We start from the raw sequence: 20334 nt of genomic DNA, 5'->3' as shown, positions 1-20334 counted from the left end.
CCCCATAGGGATTAAGCATGGAATGTATTTGGCTACAGCAGAGAAACAAAAATGGAAAAAGACTAATTACATAGCTTGGTATAGTCCTCAAAGTATTAATTGGGGAAGAAATGGGGAAAACAAAAAAATCTAATAATTGTATGTAAACCTATATGACTGCAGACAGTTAGGTGGTTAAAATAATCTGCTTGAACTATAGAACTTCTATCTGGGACCAGCAGCTATGACAAATCAGTTTGTTTTGTGCCCAGGAGCTGTCACACTAAAGATTAACTTGATGTGAGTGTAAGTAGTTTTCTCAGTAACAGTGTTTACGTTGTAACTGCAGCTCTATAGCTCTCTTTTGGATGCCCCAGCACAAACTGCAAGGGAGTGAGACAGGAGGCAGTGAAACAGAAATGTTTTAACACTCTTTGGGTTTAAAATGATGCACTCAAGAGAGACCACCTTGCATCAGCTCTTAAAAAAACCTAAGTAAAAAACAGTGCATCTTCTTAGCAATGTAGCCAAGTTCATGAAAAGACAAGTCTTTGCCCCTTCTTAAAAGGTGATCCATCAGTGCAGGCTCCTACTGAGCCCATTCAAATACATCACAATTTTTAGATTTCAGCATAAATGAGATCACTGGAGATTATGGTGCTATTGCACCCCTCAACGGTGAACATTTCTGTTCACAAGTATTAGGACCTCAAAATCTGGATCAACTCCTTCATAATGTTAACTCTGATGAAACACTGCTATAATAACTCACCTTTTTTAGTTATCTCAGATACATACACATGAACAACAAAAACCAAGACAAGCTTTCATTAAGCATTATTGCTAATACAGTACATATTTTGTGACAAGCAACAGTACTAATGAATACAGAAAGATCTAATTTGTAGGGTTATCAATTTTCTAACAAATATCCTTTATTCACCAGGCACTGTTGTTTAAAACCAAATTGCAGTATTTGTTTACTAGAGTAGCTGAATGCCATCCTCAAATTGTTTTTCACACTGTTCCACATAACTCCCACAAACCCACACTCCTTCAAGTGTTCAAAGCTACAACCTCTGCAACAAATACATTTAATATAGTCAGCTTCCAGTGCCAGTCATGGTTCAGTTCTAGCACTCTCAGTTACGAGTTGGAAGCTTGTGCACTCATTTCACAAACCAAAGATGCACCACAAAAACCAGCCTGACACCTCAGTACACTGTCAGAAATGACATCTAGCAAGTGTGACAATAAAAAGACCTCATCTTTTCTTTCAGGAGGCATGTGTTATTTTTATAAGGAGATCTCCCTTGTGTCCTAACCCTCAAACAACATCACTATAAAAAACATTCCAGTCGTTTGTTCATTGTTGTTTCTGGGACTTTGTATTTCCCACAATACAAGAGTGACTACATTTCAAAATGTACTTAATTAGTCATACATTTACTTCAAAGTAGGGGTGCCCAATCAATGGCTGCAGGCCAGTGATGGCCCACCAGAGAATTATAGCTCATTCATAGGGCTCTCTTATTTAATAATTGCATAACTTTACATGAAAAGGATCATAGAGCAGGAAACATGTGAAATGAAAGTTGGTTTTTGAATTGTTATCAGTTTTATGTTTTACCTGAAGCTGGAGTTTCAAATACATGCAAGCACAAATGGAAGATTTTGCAAGAAGCTGCTCTGAGAGAGATTCTTTCCTTTTCATATGTGCTACTCGCCCACTGGTGAACCTAATAGCAGCAAAATTGGGAGAGAACCAGTCTGTGAATAGAGTACAAGTGAGCAGCCCAAGGCCTGGCTGGGAATCGGTGGGTCAGGTCTGGGAACTGGAGACTATCAGGTTTGGGGAGAAGGGGAAGGGAATGAGAGTTGCACCATGGGGGGGAAAAAAAAAAAGCAGTGGGAGTTGGACAGTGGAACAGATTTCAAGCTGGGCTGTGGTGGTGAGGGGGGGCGGGTCGGATCACATTTGCATCTCTCTGGAAAAAGAAACTTGGCCACTTTCACACCAATTCAAAATGTTTGCCAGTGGGGTAATGGTGCTGACGGAAACGTTTGGAGGACAAAGCTCAATGGATTACTTTCTTGAAGTTAATCAAAAATATTTTTTGACCAAAGAGACAAAAACAAAATTGACTTTATTAAGCTTTGCTGCTTAGCACTTTTGAAATAATTATATCTACTAAATGCTCATTTTTGATAAAGTTCATGTTTACTGTTGTAGAAACCCTCACCTTTCTAAATAAAAAATGAAAAAACTGTGGATGCTGTAAATCGGAACCAAAAACAGAAGTTGCTGGAAAAGCTCAGCAAGTCTGGCAGCATCTGTGAAGAGAAATCAAAGTTAACATTTCGGGTCCAGTCACCTTTCCTCACCATCCCTCCTTTCCAATGCTGAATGTTTTGTACTCAGCAAAAGTCTCAGCTTTATCCTTCTGCGTCCCTACTTTAATGCATTTTGGACAAAACATGACTTGAACTCTTCTTCCGTGTCTTCACCTCCATGCCCATTTCTTTGGGCAAGAGTGCTCTCCTCGTCCCAGAAACCGCTTTGCACAGTTCCAACACTCTCCCTCCACCTGGAACCCTCTCTTTTACCTGCACTTGATGTATTCATTGAGAACGGTTGACATGACATTTGTCACCTCAATTTCTCTGCCACCAGCCCCCCACCCACTCCAACCTAACTCCCTTCGAACTGACTGCACTCAACGTGCTTAGATCCAACCCAGACTGTGTTATTAAGCCTGCCGATAAGGATGGTGCTATTGCAGTCTGACGTACTGACCTCCACATCGTAGGGGCCGAGCGCCAGCTCTAAAATACCTCCTCCCATCTTCCTCTGGAAGATGACCCCACCATGGCACATCAAGCCATTGTATCAATGCAGTCACTGACTGCATTTCATCTAGCGATCTCCCCTGCCCGCCCCCCCCCCCCAACTGCCTCTGAGCTGATAGCGCCCTAACCCCACACAAATCTCTTCTATCTCCTTACGAAAAAGGTTCTAAAGAAGGGTCACTTGATCCGAAACATTAACTTTCACTTCTCTTCACAAATGTTGCCAGACCTGCTCAGCTTTTCCAGGAACTTCTGTTTTTGTCTCATCTTTCTAAACTTCGCTCACTGGCTGCCATCCATTATATCTCTCCCTGAATCTTCTAACAGAAGTTGCTTAGTAGAACATAAACCAAAGGTCTTTTTCCTATGATTTTCACAGCTGTAGCCATTCTGTCTTCCTTTGAGTATTTGAGCCCAGAAAACCAGCTGTCCCTTTTAACGGCCAGGTGCAATGCCTGATGAAGGGCTCATGCCTGAAACTTCGATGTTCCTGCTCCTCGGATGCTGCCTGACCTGCTGAGCTTTTCCAGCACCACACTCTCAACTCTGAACGCCAGCATCTACAGTTCTCACTTTCTCAGTGTGAAAATTGTTACTTGATTTTCTATAGGTTTTAGTTGTGATCATATTGGTCTGTCTCTAGCTAGAATTTGGTATAATCACCATTTTCCCTTTTCAAAAAAAATCTATTTTACATTAAAGGAGATGACTTAACAAATAACCATCTTTAAAAGAATCTAACATTCATAATGGCTGGCCACGTTGACAGATGTTCAGACTGCAAATCTAAATTCAGCTCACAATCGCAGCCCTGGGCAAAAACCTAACAGAGGCTTTCACCACAGTCTAAAGAACTTCAAGGAGCAAATTTAGTGAAATTATTAAATGGTAATTTCAACACAAATTCTGATTAAGTGCGTATTTCAGACACTGGAAATTCTAGTTATTAGAAAGAGTGAAAAAAAATAGAAACAATTCAGACAAAATATTTTGAATATCTTGTGGAAGAGTGAATTATTATGAAGTAAATCCTCACACTGTGAAAACAACAGCCACTCTGTGACACCTTTATTCCTCCTTCAAAGATCACTACCAAAACGCAGATCCAAAACACAGCATTGTGATATCCACCAGAGGTTGAGCAATGAGTCACATCCTAAATTGTCCTCCCACCCTTCCATCTGATCTGAAATAGGGATTTGATCCAGCGTTATTGGTCCAATCTGATTGCACAGACCACGCAGCCTGAGTGTTTGAGTTGCATGAAACATACATATTGTAGCCTGCAGCCATGGATAGTGAAGGTAGAAATTCCACATTCATTCCATTATCTGACTACAAGAATTTTTAACCACTCTTACAACCGACCACTGGCTTATGGTGAAAGGGTTGCTGATAGTCAGCAGGTCTGTTCATAAATGCACGTACTATGTGATTGAGGTTGGGGGGGGGGGGGGGGGGGGGTGCAGAGGGTTGATCACGTGTGAGCATTTCCAAACCAGTGGTATCACATATGTTATCCATGTCCTCTGTATAAGAACATCACTACCTTGCAAGATCCTCCCTAAAACCCCAACATCCTAGTACAGAACTACATCACCATTGCTCCATCTTCGTTCAAAAATGTTGGAAATCTCTTTTTAAAAGAATAGCAGGTGCACCCATTGTAAACAAAGTAAATAAAACTAGAAGTAGTCCTTTTCACCCATTAAACACACCACACCATTCGACATCATGGATGATCCTCTATCTCAGTGCCATACTCTGCTCTGTCCCCATGCCCCACCTTTGCATTCTAGAAATCTACCAATTTCTTTCTTAAACATATTCAATGACCACCTCTACAGACTGTTGTTATGGTGGAGAATTCAACAGGTTCACCACTCTGACTGAAAAAATGTTTCATCACCTCAGCTCAAATTCATCCACCACGTATCCTGAGCATATGACCCCTTGTTCTGGACCCCTTTGGCCAAGGGAACTATTATTCCTACATCCAGTCTGTCGAGCCCTGACAGAAATATATACATTTGAATGAGAACTAGTCTCGTTCTTCTCAAGTGCAATGAATACAGGCCCAGTGAACCCAAAATTCTCCTGACAGGACAAACCTGCCATGCTAGGAATCAGTCTAGTGCACTTACATTATGGCAAATATATCTTTTCTTGGTTAAGGAGACTAAAACAGCACACAACAGTCCAGCTGTGCTCTCACCAAAGCCCTGTACAGCAACAGGTTGATTTCTTTGCTCCTATACTCAAATCCTCTTGCAATAAACATATGATTTGCTTTTCTAAATGTTTTATACATCTGCATGCTTGCTTTCAATGATCAATGTATAAGGAGACAGGGGATCCTTCATATGTCAATGTTTCCAATTTATCACTGAACAAATAATACTCTGCCACTACCAAAGTAGACAAATTTTACATTTGTCCACATTACATTGCATCTGCCATGCATTTTCCCACTCCTTTCACTTGTCCAAATCATCCTGAAGCCTCTCCAAGTCCTCCATGCCACTTTCATTTCCATCTGGTTTTGTAACGTCAGCAAGTTCGTAAATATTACCTTTGATTCTCTCATTCCAATCATTCATATCTATTGTGAATAGCTTAAGACCAAGCACTGATCCCCGAGATATATCTTACTTGTTACGATCTTCCACTCAGAAATTAACATTCTTATTCCTACGCGATTTCCTGTCTAACCAATTCTGCCATCCATTCTAGTATATTACAATCAATCTCAACATGCTTCAATTTTACACAATAATCTCTTACATGGGACTTTAATCAAGCTTTCTGAAAATCAAAAGTACATTACATCCACTGTTCTTCATCTATTCTATTAGTTATGCTCTCAAAAAATTCTAGTTTTATTAAAGTCAATTTCATAAATCCCAGTTGACTTTATATGACCCCATTGGTACTTTAAGTGTTCTATTATCACATCCTTAATAATAGTCTAGCATCATACATGAACTGTAGAGGTGGACTTACCACCATCTTCTCAAAGGCAATTATGATAAGCAATAAATGCTAGCTCCACCAGCAACATTCACATTCCTTGAACAAATAAAAATAGTCACACCTTCTATAGAGTCATAGAGATGCACAGCACAGACGCCTTCTAAATGTTGTAATTGCACCAGCCTCCACCACTTCCTCGGGCTTATTCTATGTCTGTTAAATTTCTGAGAGTCACTGCTTTATCACCAATAACAAACAACCTGTTTTCTTCTGTGTGTTCCAAAATTTTTCAGATGAATGTTTAAAATCACATAGCTGTATAAATGGCACTGAAAGATTAGCTGTAAAATCAAAGAAGGTAACAAATTTCCAAATGCATGGAGCTTTATTTCAAATCACGTAATACTTTTAAAGGGAAGAGAATATTTGTTGTTACAACACTTGTGTTATAAGGACCATTCCTCTTTAATACCTTGATTTGTACCTGCATATGCCTTCACCTAAATTGGAAAGTAGTTAATGAGGTGGAAGTGAAAATATCTGTTCCTGCTGACAATGATAATGAACCTTTAGAGGGTTGACTAAAATGTTTCAGTTTCACTGATTTGATAGTAATGAGATGTGTCTGTATATTTGTGCTACGTACAATTGTAACCTTTATCAGACACTCAGCTTTGCCTACTTTTACAACCACATTTACTCCTCTGTTCCCAACAGCATTTTGTGGCCTTTTTCATATCATTTTCAGAATTATTCAATGAACAATATATAAAAATTGATGTAACTAATCTGGATTATTTCTAAGGATAATTGTGCAATTACTAAAAAATGGCAGTCATTTCTTTAGAATCACAAGTCAACTAATGAAATATGAAAGGTACTTTTGGGGAATCCCATTATTTCAATATAGGTTCCCAACACATACCTTTCATAGAAACAGCAAAAGATAGATTCCAGTTGTCTGCTTCTACTTATCCTTAACACAAATACTAGTCTTTGTCCCATTTTTAATTTTGTAGACAAAATCAATTACTTTAGCAAATACCAAATCAGTGATTGATGCTACACATTCTTCTACTGAAGCAGCTAAAAGGCTGTGCACTTTAGGATTCCAGGTATTAATGCACAAGGGTATGAGCACAGAGATGTGACAACCCTAAAAGAAGCTTGCCAGAGGGAAAAGTTGTATCCTCGCTACATTGCATTAGGCACAGATGAAGACCTCGAGGGCGCAGCCTACATTAAAAGAATGATTCCTGCACAAGAGGATCTTTTAATTGCAGTGGGTAGCCTGCCAGAGATCTTGCACACAATAGCAGTTACCATGAGCTTAATATTCAGGAGGTGAATCCCCTTCCTGATATGAAATGGACTGTTTTTGATGAGGACAGCACATAGCAAACTACATTATCAACGAACCTGTGTACTCAGGAAATTCAGGAATGCCAGCAAATCTAAGAGTCCTCTCATCCTGTTTTCAACCTGCACTGGAATGCTGATGTTTTTCTGCCTCATTGTGAATAAGGCATCTGGCACTCTGCTTGATGCTCATAAGGTCAGCAAACTCACCAAAACTACTCATGCTATCTGTTGCAACCTGTTATGAGCAGGAAGTATAAATGTTCAAGGCCATCATAACCCAAATAGCTAAAAGCAATGCTGCACACACTGATATTTAGCTACAATTTCTGCTGAAGCAGATGAATTAGGATAGTGAATGCCTTACTGCTGACACACAATTTCCACGTGTCATTGGAGCAATGCGAACATCCTACTGTGAAACAATCACATGCTGCAAGGTCTCCTTAGCTGGCTTCAGGACCATGTAGCCTTGTGGCTATACTGTGATTGTTCTGCCTGGTTGGCAGGCTTAATGAGAATTCAAGCTACATATGAGCTTTCCAATACCTCTGAAGCCTGTGAAGTGAGAGTACTGTTGAAACAATGACAATCATTAGCCCGTTTATTGTAGATTAACTGATTGACCGACATCATTTATTCAGGGTGCAGTCATCTTGCCTTTAAATGACAATGCTAATCTTTGTATTACTATATAGAGGCCAGCATCAGGTCGTCAGGCAGCATCAGGATGTGGAGAAGTTAACGTTTTGAGTATAACCCTGCTTCAGTAATGTAGGTGGGGGTCAGGAGTGCTGTAGATAAAGCGAGGAGGGGAGGGGCAGAATGGTGAGGTAATGACAGGTGAACACAGGTGGTGGGTACGAATTGTTTGGTCGATGAGAGGAATGAATCCAGTTGGTAGCTCTCAACCACCAACCAGGTCATACCCAGCATCTGTGTTCACCTATCACTACCTAACCATCCTGCCTCTCTCCTTAGCCAAAACCCTCTCCCATCTCTTTTCTTCAGGGATAGAGGTGGGGGTAGGGGGAGCTGAAGATAGGGTTCTACCCGAAACGTTGACTTCTCCACTTCCTGATGCTGCCTGGCTTACTGTGTTCTTCCAGTCTTCTGCTTGTCTACTTTGGATTCCAGCATCTGCAGTTTGTTTTTGTCTCTAGCTTCAGATGGTAGCAGAGATCATCCAGAGAGTGAAGAATTTTTTCCTCATCTCACCTCTATACTCTTCGACTGTGACTCTGATTCCAGTCATTGGGAATATCTTTCCTGTATTTATCCTGTCTAGTCACGTTAGAAGTTTATGGGTTTCCATCATATTTCCTCCCATCTTATTCTTCTAAAGTCCAATGAATATAATCCGAAGTGATCCGGTCTCTCTCTTCATATATTAGTCATACCATTCCAAGACTCAGTCTGGTAAACTTTTATTACACTCCCTCCATAGCCAAGAACATCCTTTCTCAGAAAAGTGTGTTGAGTATAGGAGTTGACTGGCCTTGTTGCAGCTATACAACTTTTCGAATACTGCATTCAATTCTGGTCTTCCTGTTTTAGGAAAGTTGTTAAACTTGAAAGGATTCACGAAAGATTTACAAGGATTCGGTCAGGGTTGGAGAATTTCAGCTATTAGGAGAGGTTCAATAGGCTGGGTGATTTTCCCTAGAGTGTCAGAGACTGACTGGTGACCTCAGAAGTTTATAAAATCATGAGTGGCATGGATAGGGTGAACAGTCAAGGTCTTTTCCCCAGGCTGGGGAGTCCAAAACTAGAAAGCAGAGGTTTAAGGTGAGAGGGGAAAGATTTAAAAGGGTCATAAGGGACAACTTTTTCATGCAGAGGGTGGTGTGTGTATGGAATGAGTTGCCAGAGGAAGCTGGTACAATTACAACATTTAAAAGGTATCTGGACGGGTATGGAAATAGCAAAGAATTAGAGGGATCTAGACTAAAGTTTGGTAAATGTGATAAGATTAATTTAGGGTACCTGGTCAGCATGGACAAGTTGGACTGAGGGGTCTCTTTCCATGCTGCACATCTGACTCTATAAAGGAGACCAAAGCTGCATACAATACTCTAGGGTGTGGTCTCACACCCTTTGCAATTTCAGCAAGACATACCTATGCAAGGATACCTAGATCTCATTGCACCTCCCCCATCCCAATCTATCACCATTCGGGTAATAACCCTATACTTTGACATTATACTTCATCTGCCATGCATTTGACCACTTGCTCAACTTGTCCAAATCACATGGAAGCACATTTCAAATGCCAACCCAGCTTTGGGTCATCTACAAACTTGGAGATATTATAATTAGTTCCCTCCTGTGGAATTCTCCGCCAAAGAAAGTAGGTGAGGCCAAAACCTTTAATGTTTTCAAGAAGGAGTTGGATATAGTTATTAGGACAAAAGGAATCAAAATAAATGGGAAGAAAGTGGGAACAGGCAATTGAGTTTGATGATCAGCCATGATCATGTTGAATGGCGAAGCATACTCGAAGGGTCATATGGCCTTCTCCTGTTACTACTTTCATGTTTATTTGTAAAAACCTTCAAACACTTTCAATTTGATTTAATATTTTACAGTGGAATAAGTGATTATGTTTGGACTAGGATAAAATCTAAAGTAACAAAACTTTTTAAAAAGTATAGTTTGAGTGAGTTTTCTTTAAAATCGTAACAACAATTTTGCATTCTATAAATACAAATTTGCTTTTAAGATCTAGTGATGGTGTGTAATGATAATTATGCTGTATCTCGTTATTGCTTAATGTTTTTAAAAAATCAGATATATCTCCTTCAGCATGGTGCAATATTTTTCAAAGATTTTACAGCACAAGAGTGCAAGTTCAAATATTTTCCACCAAATGCAGTCTTGGGGGGAACCTCAAGGCTCACCCTGTTGAGAAGCACTGAATTGGTTACTGCAATTTCAGGGTTTCCCTGTTATTCTGCAAGTCTCCAGAGAATGCAATTAGTTCCAGTGGATTAATGACTGGGAACATTGATAACTTTGCCATAATTTCCACTGCAAAATCCAGGCCAATAACATGTCTTGGCAAGACTGAGTGTATACAAACTTTCTGTAGCAGAATACAACCTGTTCTGCATCGCTCCTTTCATTCTTTTCTTTTTCCTCTGAACAACAAAAGTGAATCTACACTTCCAAAATTTTAACTGCAAATGTAATTTTAACTGTTTCTTGAAAAAGTCAACAAGATGACAAAAAAAATCTAACAGTGAACAATTCATCTGTCTGAAACCACAAAATGAATCCTGACCCCTTTTAGACTTCCTTAGTTCAAAACATATCTCCCTAATAGTCCACCTTTGAGGATGATACTGACATATACATTTTCTTGCAAAAAGGCTGTCTACCCCAATATAATTTGTATTTATTTTCATATTGAAATTAGATCCTCAGCTATGTTAGGGAAAAGCAAAGTTTGGCCAGCAAATGATGCAAATAAGCAGAGATTTGAAGGAAACAACCACCACAGATCGTGGATACTTCACTCTACCTTTTCCATTGTAAATGTTAAAAGATCCTACATTTAAGCATCACAACAGTGCAATGACATCTACATTTTCCTTTATTTCATGAAATGACCCTTTAATGGCTTTGATCAGACTTACTTTTCACATACCTTTTGCAAATATTTGTGCAAAAGGTCACAGTATCTTGTTTTGAATCAGATTTTAGACAGACCAGATTCCTCTTATGAATTAATTCCAACATTCCAAGCAAGCATTTCAAAAGTACGTAATGAAATGTAGAACTACTTTTGAAAATTAATTTAGACCACATAAGTCAATACAATTAACTACTTAGTCAAATACTGTCTGCACAATGCTTGCAACAAAACGTAATCACAAATACAGGGCGAATTTTCCACTTTATACTAATTATTAATCTTTCATCTACCATATTTAAAAAGGGAATATTTACCCCAATGATCCCCTAATATTCTATTATCGTAATTTGACCTGAGGTCATCCCACTATACATCAGCATTTTTAAATATAATTTTCTGCTACCTTTCAGTTCTCCACAGGACAGCCTTCACAAAATGGGAAGAAAACTTTTCTCAGCCATCTGACAAAATCATTACATAACCATTTAATGACCACAAGAACAACCATTTGTCCCAGTGCATTGACTTCTCTTTTGCGAGAAGGAAGTGATAAACCGGTGTTGAATATCCTCTTCAGAAAACGTCACTTCGAATATAAAATTGTTGACCAGAAATAACCATACCTAACATTTAATAACTTGTTTTGAAGGTAAAGCAATATTCAAATAGTGAATATTTTAACAGAACGTGGTACTGTTAAAAGACACATTGTGTCCAAGCTTTTCATCTTCCATTCTTCAGGACAAATCTACAAGAATACCAATTCAAATAGAAAACCAACAACTATATGATATGAAAGGAGAATGTTAAGTGGTAGAGACATTGTCATGGTGAATGCATCAATTTGTAATGCTTGACAGTTAAAAGCGAGGCTACATTTAAATTTTAAACCGGGTGGCTTGACTGGTTGGTCAAGAAAATAGCTGAAAATTTAAACAAATGACTATGACCTATTCTGTTGAATTGAAGCAGCACAGCGTACATACATGTTCTTTCTGTCTGCAAAGACCAGGGGCACAATGCTACTTCAATTGATGACTACACCCTTAAAAGTAACTGGTTAAAGCATACCTGCACCATAAACTCACTTCAGCAGAAGAGGTTTTGGAAATGCAATTAATAATGCCACTAGAGAAATAGTAAATCTGTACTGCCTGAAAGCAAGGAGCTGGTCCTTTAAACATGGTTTCAATTTGTTGTGCCTTCATCCCATATCAAACATGGCAAAGTGCTCACTGAGTTCAAACTCCTCCACTCCCAACTCTCCCACCACGACGTGCTGAAGATAGTGTAACCTGGAAGCCACACCTAATTAATCCTGCACAGAAGTATTATGGGCTTCTGATAGACTTTCAATTTTCACATGTAACGCAAATGTCTAGCAACATTGTAAGGCCTCAAGGCCAACCTAGACATGCACAGGGTTGGCACAGTCACATATTTTGTTAATTATACATGACATTCTTATGAGAGGTCTGTACTGCCTACAGACAAGATAGCAGAGGAATAAGGCACCTGAGCTCGAGGGTCATCTGCTCTGTCTACTTTTTTTTTTCGTTCTTTCCTCTTTTGTCCCCCTCTTTTGTTTTTTTTTCTCTTTCACTTACCTTTCACTATACTTACTTTCTGACTGTGAAGAGTTTGGATGGCATCAGCAGCGAATTATCCCAGCACGGACTTGAGACAGAGGAGAACAAAGCCAGCACAGGGAAAAGCGAGCCCCGCATGGGGGAAGAGTGATCCCGTAATTTTTTGAAGCATGGGACCTGGAATCAGTGGCTGCTACAATCGGTGGAGGTGAGTCAGTGATGTAGGCCCAGCGGCATAAGATGGTGCCCGAGGACCAGCGCATTCATTGTTTGTTGGTTCCGGCACTAGTCGCACTGAAGCAGTGGCAGAAGGGCATCGCAGTGACGTCGATGAGGTGGGCCCAGCAGCGAGAGATGCAACTCTGATGTTGGTGGGTCCAGCAGCAAAGCGATGGTGGAGTTGAATTGGCCCAGCGGCAAAAGATGGCAACTGAGGATCAGCAACTGCAACGTTAGTTGTCGCTAGTGAAGACAGCAACGAGGTAGTGGTGGTGCTCAGAACTCAAACGAGGGGATTTCTCTTTAAGCTATATTTTTTATTTCTTTTTCTGAAACGATCAAAATGACACTGTATCGTGGTGACAAATGAAAGCTATTTTAAAGTACACATGACAATAAAATAGTTCAAAATTTGCATCCACTCAATCTGCCACACAGCATGACCAAATAGCTTTGCTTGAAAGCAAGCTAAATAAAACTGGTTACCGGACTGTGTAAGAGCAATGGACTACCAGGTGATACACAATAGGGTCCATCCTCATGGCTCACTGCATACACAGATGTGTGTCTTGGGCAGCTTGGATATAAGTAATGTCTCTTCACACCTTACCTATGACTCCTTCTGCACAACCTGAATTGGCCAAATGGTTGGGTAAATTGCTCATCCAGTCTTGAGCAAGTTTTCCATTTAGATAGTGAAGAACTCACTTCTGGCAAATGGATTGCTAATTGGAGTTCATGGATTTAAAATAATTGGAAAATGAACTTGAGGAATTTCTTTACACTAGGTTAAGATATCAAACTGCACTTCTGAGAGGATGACAATATTGGATTCCAGAAAAACTTTGGATGTGAGTTTGAAGAGTACTATTTTGTATTATATGAAAAGATTGCAGTGTGAAATGAAATAAGATGATTCATTCAAACTGCTAGTACGAGGCTGATGGATGAACTTATAAAATCATGAGGGGCATGGATAGGGTGAATAGCCACGGTCTTTTTCGGGGAGGGGGGGGGGGGTCTAAAACCAGAGGGCATAGGTTTAAGGAGAGAGGGGAAAGATTTACAAAGGACATAAGGGACTTCTTTTTCACGTAGACAATAGTGCATGTGTGGAACAAGCTGCCAGAGGAAGTGCTGAAGGTGGGTACAATTACAACATTTAAAGGGCATCTGGTTGGGTACATGAATAGGAAGAATTTAGAGGGATATGGGTCAAAGGCGGACAAATGAGACTAGGTTGGATTTGGATGTCTGGTCGGCACAGATAAGTTGGACTGAAGGGTCTGTTTCCGTGCTATGACTATGACTCCTTTGTGAAGACCATATAGGACTTGTATAGCACGAACTATTCAATGTCAATTTGACATTGCTAACTTCATCAACAATGTACCATCAAGGAAGTCATACACATCTGTGCAGAGCTGCAAAGGACCTCTGCTGTTTTACATCCTCAGAAGAATTCACACACTCAACAAATGCTTTTTCTCCACCATATCAGACATAAAAGAACTTAAGTCGAACAAACTTTCACGTACTTATCTCAATACTCGGGTTTCCTTGACCATTTCAGAACCTTCCCCTGGCCTCCAGAACTGCTCAGATCCGTTAGCCACACGGCCACTCCAGCCACCACTACAGCAGTGAGCGATGACATCACTTCTGCCCCCACTGCCTCACAGCCTCCATGATTGCCGTCCAGGCAACCACCTCCACGATCGCCAGAAAGACAACTGCTTCGGCAATTGCCGCAGGATACACCGCCATCGCAAATGCTGCAAGATACAACGCCGCCGGAACCAATGCAATATTGACCCTGTACATCACTTCCGCCGTCCCGGAGTTGCTGCTGCTGCCACTTCCACGCCCAGTGACATCACTCACTGGAACTCAACCAACAGCATCACTGACATCACATGTTACGTCACTTCCGCTCCCTTGAGTACCACCGTGGGCCCCATGTCCGCCCCCACGGTGAGCATCACTTCTGTTCATGATGTCACGCCTGACCCCATGACCATGCCCACTCCAGTGGCCATCTCTGCCCCCACTCCTAGCTCAAGCCCCACAACAAGTCCTAGCACCCAGCCAGCCCTGCAGTGTTTTTACCATTCCCTCAGACCACCCCCATCCCCACCCCCCCCACCCACTTACTGGGAATGAACAATCAGTCCTTGGTAAAGGCCTCACCTTCATCCCACCACGCTCACAGATTAATGAGTTCAACACATGTTGTGACCTTGAATATATTTCTTCCACTACCTCAGAGCCCACTTTTTCCATCAAGACTCTTGCCCACACTCCGAGGACCCCTTTTCCGATCTCCAACACAGCCCATCCACCTGGACACCTCGTGTCAGTCTGTTACCTGCCCTTGATCTCTTAATTTCCAACTGCTGCCACGATATAGACCGCCTCAACCGGTCATGCTCCACCATTTCCACCACCTGCAAACAGACCCTACCACTAGCAATATATTCCCCTCCCCACCTGATCTGCATTCCAAAGAGACCACTTCAGAACTTCTTCGGCAGATCCATGCCCTCCGACATCTTCTTCTGACACCACAGGAAGTGCAAAACCTGCATACACACCTCCTCACCACCATCCAAGGCCCCAATGGACCTTTACACATTCGACAGAAACTTACCTGTACTTCCACGCACATTATTAATTGTATCCATTTGTGGTGTAAAATTATGTCCCAATACATGTGTGAATCATAATGTAACACATGTATTGGGCCAAGCAGTGGAATGTGGTGAAACGGTTAAAAATTATGTCCCAATACATGTGTGAATCTAACCGGAATGGAGGTGTTGCTTAGTCCCGTGTGAATCTTATTACACACCTCCCCGTGTGAATCTTCTTATCTGTATGTAACCAGAATGGAATGTGTTTTTTAGCCTTGCTCTGCTGTTCACATGAATGTTTATATCTGGAAAAGAGTATATCAGCTGGAAAAGTCTCCAGTTCGGTGAGTCTGCTCCGGGGTTACGTTTAACCGCCGAGCGTGGGTTGTTGGCAACCGCTCTACGAGAACTGACGGCTCCCAGTTCCGGTAACATGTAGAGTGAGTATAAGCCAGACCCGTTGTAAGATGAGACCTGGTTGTGGCGACGCTGCGGGGAATAAAATGCTCATATTCTAGCAGACTCGCCTCTTGGTCGTTTGTTCTGTGTCAGACTACTCTCCTACGAACCTGACCTTGAGAATTTTTTAAAACACCATTGCACCTGGTGTGGTCTCCTCTACTTCAGGGAGACAGGATGCCAACTTGTGGATTGTTTCAGAGAACATCTCTGGGACACCCGCACCAACCAACTCCTCCTCCCATTCCACCAAGAACATGCAGGTCATGGGACTCCTTCATCGCCAAACCCTTACCACCCGACGCCTGGAGGAAGAACACCTCATCTTCCGCCTTAGGACCACCCCACCTCTCTCATTTGGTCAATGTGGATTTCACCAGTTTCCTCATTTCCCCTGACCCCACCTTATCCCAGTACCAAACCTTCAACTCGGCACGCAGCCTTGACCTATCCTACTTGTTCACCTTCCTTCCTTCCCACTCATCCGCTCCACACTCCCCTCCACCTGCACCTTCATCTACCAATCACATTCCCAGCTACCTTGCCCCCATCCCCACACCTCTCCCATTTATATCTCAGTCCAATTGGCCCACAAGCCTCCATTTCTGATGAAGGGCTTATACCCAAAACATTGATTCTCCTGCCCCTCAGATGCTGCCTGACCTGCTGTGCTTTTCCAGCACCACTATCTGGACTCTGATCTCCAGCATTTGCCATCCTCACTTTCTCCTAGTCGTACACACCTGCATAGCAGCACTACATCATGGCAATCAAATTGTGTGAATCAATATTTATTGAAATTATGAACTCAGCAACTCTTACAATTGAGTTTAGTTTTAATAAAACCATCTACATCCAAATAAGTGGTATTGCCATGGGATCTCTTCAGGCCCAGGACTTTCAAACATCTTTGTTGGATTTCATTAGAAACTTATCCTTTTGGAAATGATACCTAACCTTTTATCCCTTACATGTTACGATGTGTAGGTGTTCCATTTTCTATATCTGCATCCACAAATACATGTAAGAATTCTCTTATACGTCTTGATGGGCTCCACCCAAATTAAAATTCACATTTAGTACCAAACTGTGAAGTGAGCTCCTTCACTGGTCAGGGCCCGATTCATTACTTCACACTGCAAACATATGTTAAAATAGGATGGAGCAAAGCCATCATGCATGACAATGGCTATCCTGATCAGATCATTTCTCATCGTATATTACACAAACTCATGAAAAGTTCGAAGGCAGTCAACTTTAATCCTGAAAAATGTCTATCTCAGGTTACCCAAAAGGTAAAGTTTAGATATTGTCTAATCAGCACCCCCAGAGATTTTATTACATAGTTCTGGAGTATGACTTTCAGACTTGAATCTAGGTCAGAGGTAAGGCCCTTAGCACTCTGGCATAAAAACCCCAAGAATAAAACTTATTCAAAGTTTCAACGAGTGAATTCAGTTCACACTGTGATTGTGCAACAGTGAGCGGCATTCACCAGTAACAGGATGCTGCCTTCAAGTCAAAAATGTATTCTGATGACCACAGATGAGTAATGTGTTATATAAATTTCAGTTTGCATGTGATTCTACATAAGTAGGCCTTGCATCCCAAAGACTGGCAGATAATCTCAAGCAGCATATCCTGTACACAGTAAGCAAGGTACTGGCCAGACTCAACCAGCTCATGGTTGCAAAACTTGCAATACAATTCCAACTTTGTGATGGCATAACTGGACATTTGCTGAATAAGTCTGAGTGCGCAAAGAACTGCAATGACAATCAATAGACGATTATTGGCAGGGTTCTGTGTGATGCACTTCCATGTACTGAGAGCTACATGTAATATTATACAGGGCTCTCTTTTGTGCCGACAGAAAAAACATGTACATGCATTGTGCCTGTTTCAACTCAAACGAGTGACAGCTATTCACATTATTCAGAGTATCTGGTTATAATTTATAATCTGATTGCCCTGACCAGAGTTAATCTGCCTGGTTTAAAATGTAAATCAATCTTGGCTGTTAACTACCAACTATTAAATGTTGCATTCTCCACCATGATGACTCTACAAATCAGTCTACTTACCAAGCAATCAGTGCCCTTCCCTCATGCATTATCAAAGTTGGCTTCTCCCATGAATTGGTATTCTTGTAAATTGTCCTGATGAGTGGCAGAGCAGGTCCAAAGGGCTGTGGCTCAGGGGAGGAATCAAGTACCATCATCACTAGAGAATAGTATTAGATAAACTAATGGGGCTAAAGGCAGATAAGTTTCCTGGCCCTAATGGCTTGCATCCAAAGTTTCTAAAGAGAGTAGCTACAGAGATTGTGGATGCAGTGATTGTAGTTTTCCAAAAATCCTTGGACTTTGGAGAAGAACCAAAAGGATTGGAAAACTGCCAGTATGACACCCTTACTCAGAGAGGGAGATAAGCAAAAGGCAGATAACAGTAGGTTGATTAGCTTAACATTATTGTTGGAAAAATATTGAAATCAATTGTGAAAGAATAATAGAACATTTGAGAAATCATCATGTATGAAATTAAGCAGAGTCAGCATAGCTTCATAAAAGGGAAAAGGTGTGTAACACATACTTCAAAAGTGAAAATAAATTTCTCAGTAGTCACAAGGGGTCTACTTTACATTTCAAACAAGGTGGAGTGTCTGGATAACTACTCCTTGGACTCAGAAGTAATGTAAATATGCTGTGAACCTCAATAATTCACTCATATCCACATTTTACAGATTACCAACACACTGTACCCACAGAATGAAGGTGAAATGACATTTCCTAATTATAGAACAGAACAAGATGATTTCAAAAATATTAATATTTCAATAGCCATTGAAAAATATGGCATGATGCAGAAGATTTTGAATTTCTGGGAATTTTAATGTAGAAAAACATTGTTTTACATCCCACAAATGACTCAGTTATATTAAGGTTATTGAAAATGAAATGATTTTTCAAATTCAGAAGTCCGAGTCAAGGTACCATCCAACAGATATTCAGCTCTTGACGTACAACGGATTCGATATTTATATGCCTCACATAGTAAAACTTACGCTTTGAGGAAAATTGTACATCAGCACTTGTATAATATATTGTTCCTGAGCCTTGGCCCTGAATCATGGCAAATGGTTATCAGCCACCGGTAAATAATCTAAAAACAGTGTTTTTATTTCAGATTTTCAGTGTCCGCAGCAAAGTGCTGCAAAAACTCAGCAGGTCTGGCAGCATTTGAGTATTCATGGAGCGAGAGAGAGAGTAAACTTTTCGAGTTCAGCAGGATTCTCCTTCTGCGTGGGTTTCCTCCGGGTGCTCCGGTTTCCTCTCTCAGTCCAAAAATGTGCAGGTTAGGTGAATTGGCCATGCTAAATTGTTTGTAGTGTTGGGTGAAGGGGTAAATGTAGGGGAATGGGTCTGGGTGGGTTGCGCTTCAGCAGGTCGGTGTGGAACTGTTGGGCCGAAGGGCCTGTTTCCACACTGTAAGTAATCATTTGCCAAGTTGTTTCTGTCACACGGAACATCCAAATATCAAGTACACGAGCTTTTAGTTACTGTATTTTTAAAGTTATCTTTAAGAATTATGTTCCGGTTAGTTATCTTGTCTAAGCTGGACACTTCTGATAATGTAAAACTTAGCAAGCCCCACTAAGTGTTGCGTGATGTTTTGAGAGTTTGAGCATAAGTGAATGACCATGTGGGAGTTTGCAGAAGTAGTACTAAGCTCTGTGCTGGCTGTACAGAAGCCCCTGGTCTCAGCTCCAGCAACACAATGACCCACCTGTCGGGCTCTCCGGCTCAATCGGCGTCCATGTCAATCTGCTCGATGTCAAGACGACGTCGCAGCTTCTTTTCTCGACCTGAAATATACCCCGGCAGATCGGATCCTCCGGACCGCGCACTTCTGCGCCCCTCTCCGGGGACGGAGCTGACCTTACCCGCCCACTGCCTCCAGTCTCGCAGGTACCCAGGGGGGCGACGGTTTGCCGACCGCCTGCAGACATCTCGGGCCGCGCAACGACTGCGTTGCGAATGATGGGCCCTACCGCCCGTGTAAACGCGGTTGCCTTCGTAGCAACGCTTCACTCCTCGCGCTCGCCGCCACCACCATTAAGCGCGCGACCGAAGGACGAAGGAGCGGCGCACCTGCGTGGGGAACGCGCCGCACCGACCGTTGGAGGCACTCGCTCGCGCTACCTTCATCTACATAGGGACGCCCTTCTCCCTCACCGGGACAACTAACTGAAGTGAGAATCGGTGGAAAAGGCAGATGAAAGAAAGCGGCTTCAAGTTCGGGAAGGAACTGTATTCAGTCACCTGGACACAAGAGGAGGTGACTTTGCAGGTTTGGTCCTCCGCCCAAGTTTCCACGTCCCCCGTGCTACTTTAGTCGTACCCAACACTTAGAATACTTCTAAGAAAGCAAACCACAGCCATTGCAAATACTTGATCGTATACAGGCATGCTCACAGCTAGTCTCTTTTCTGATTTGCTGCTATGGTTTCACTTTAAATAAACAGGTACAAACTTTTAAAAACAGCATTGTTTTTTTTAAGTTGTAAATTTCACTTCAAACAGCTCACCTGTGTGCCTTGCCGCCACGGACCATCTCTGGACCGTTTGACAGAAAT

The 20334-nt window shown here is 41.5% G+C and overlaps 1 protein-coding gene across 7 annotated transcripts in view; it reads right to left on the bottom strand.

Annotated features, from left to right (window-relative positions):
- The window catches only part of cerkl (CERK like autophagy regulator), a 163924-nt gene extending 144003 nt beyond the window's left edge, over positions 1-19921 (bottom strand). Inside the window, exon 1 of one of the 7 annotated variants that reach the window (XM_043693485.2) lies at positions 19485-19921. In XM_043693485.2, coding sequence (XP_043549420.2) covers positions 19485-19707 — 223 coding nt within the window. In that variant the 5' untranslated portion in view covers positions 19708-19921. The remainder of the gene's footprint in view (positions 1-19484) is intronic. The other 6 variants (XM_043693481.2, XM_043693488.2, XM_043693483.2 and 3 more) reach the window with 6 other exon arrangements.
- Positions 19922-20334: the final 413 nt, after the last annotated feature.

This window comes from Chiloscyllium plagiosum, unplaced genomic scaffold (genome assembly GCF_037043375.1).
Source record: "Chiloscyllium plagiosum isolate Xiang-an unplaced genomic scaffold, Cpla_swu_hap1 HiC_scaffold_7, whole genome shotgun sequence".
Lineage (NCBI taxonomy): Eukaryota > Metazoa > Chordata > Chondrichthyes > Orectolobiformes > Hemiscylliidae > Chiloscyllium > Chiloscyllium plagiosum.
Note: the sequence above shows the minus strand (reverse complement) of the source record. Positions and strands in the feature narration are given on the sequence as shown.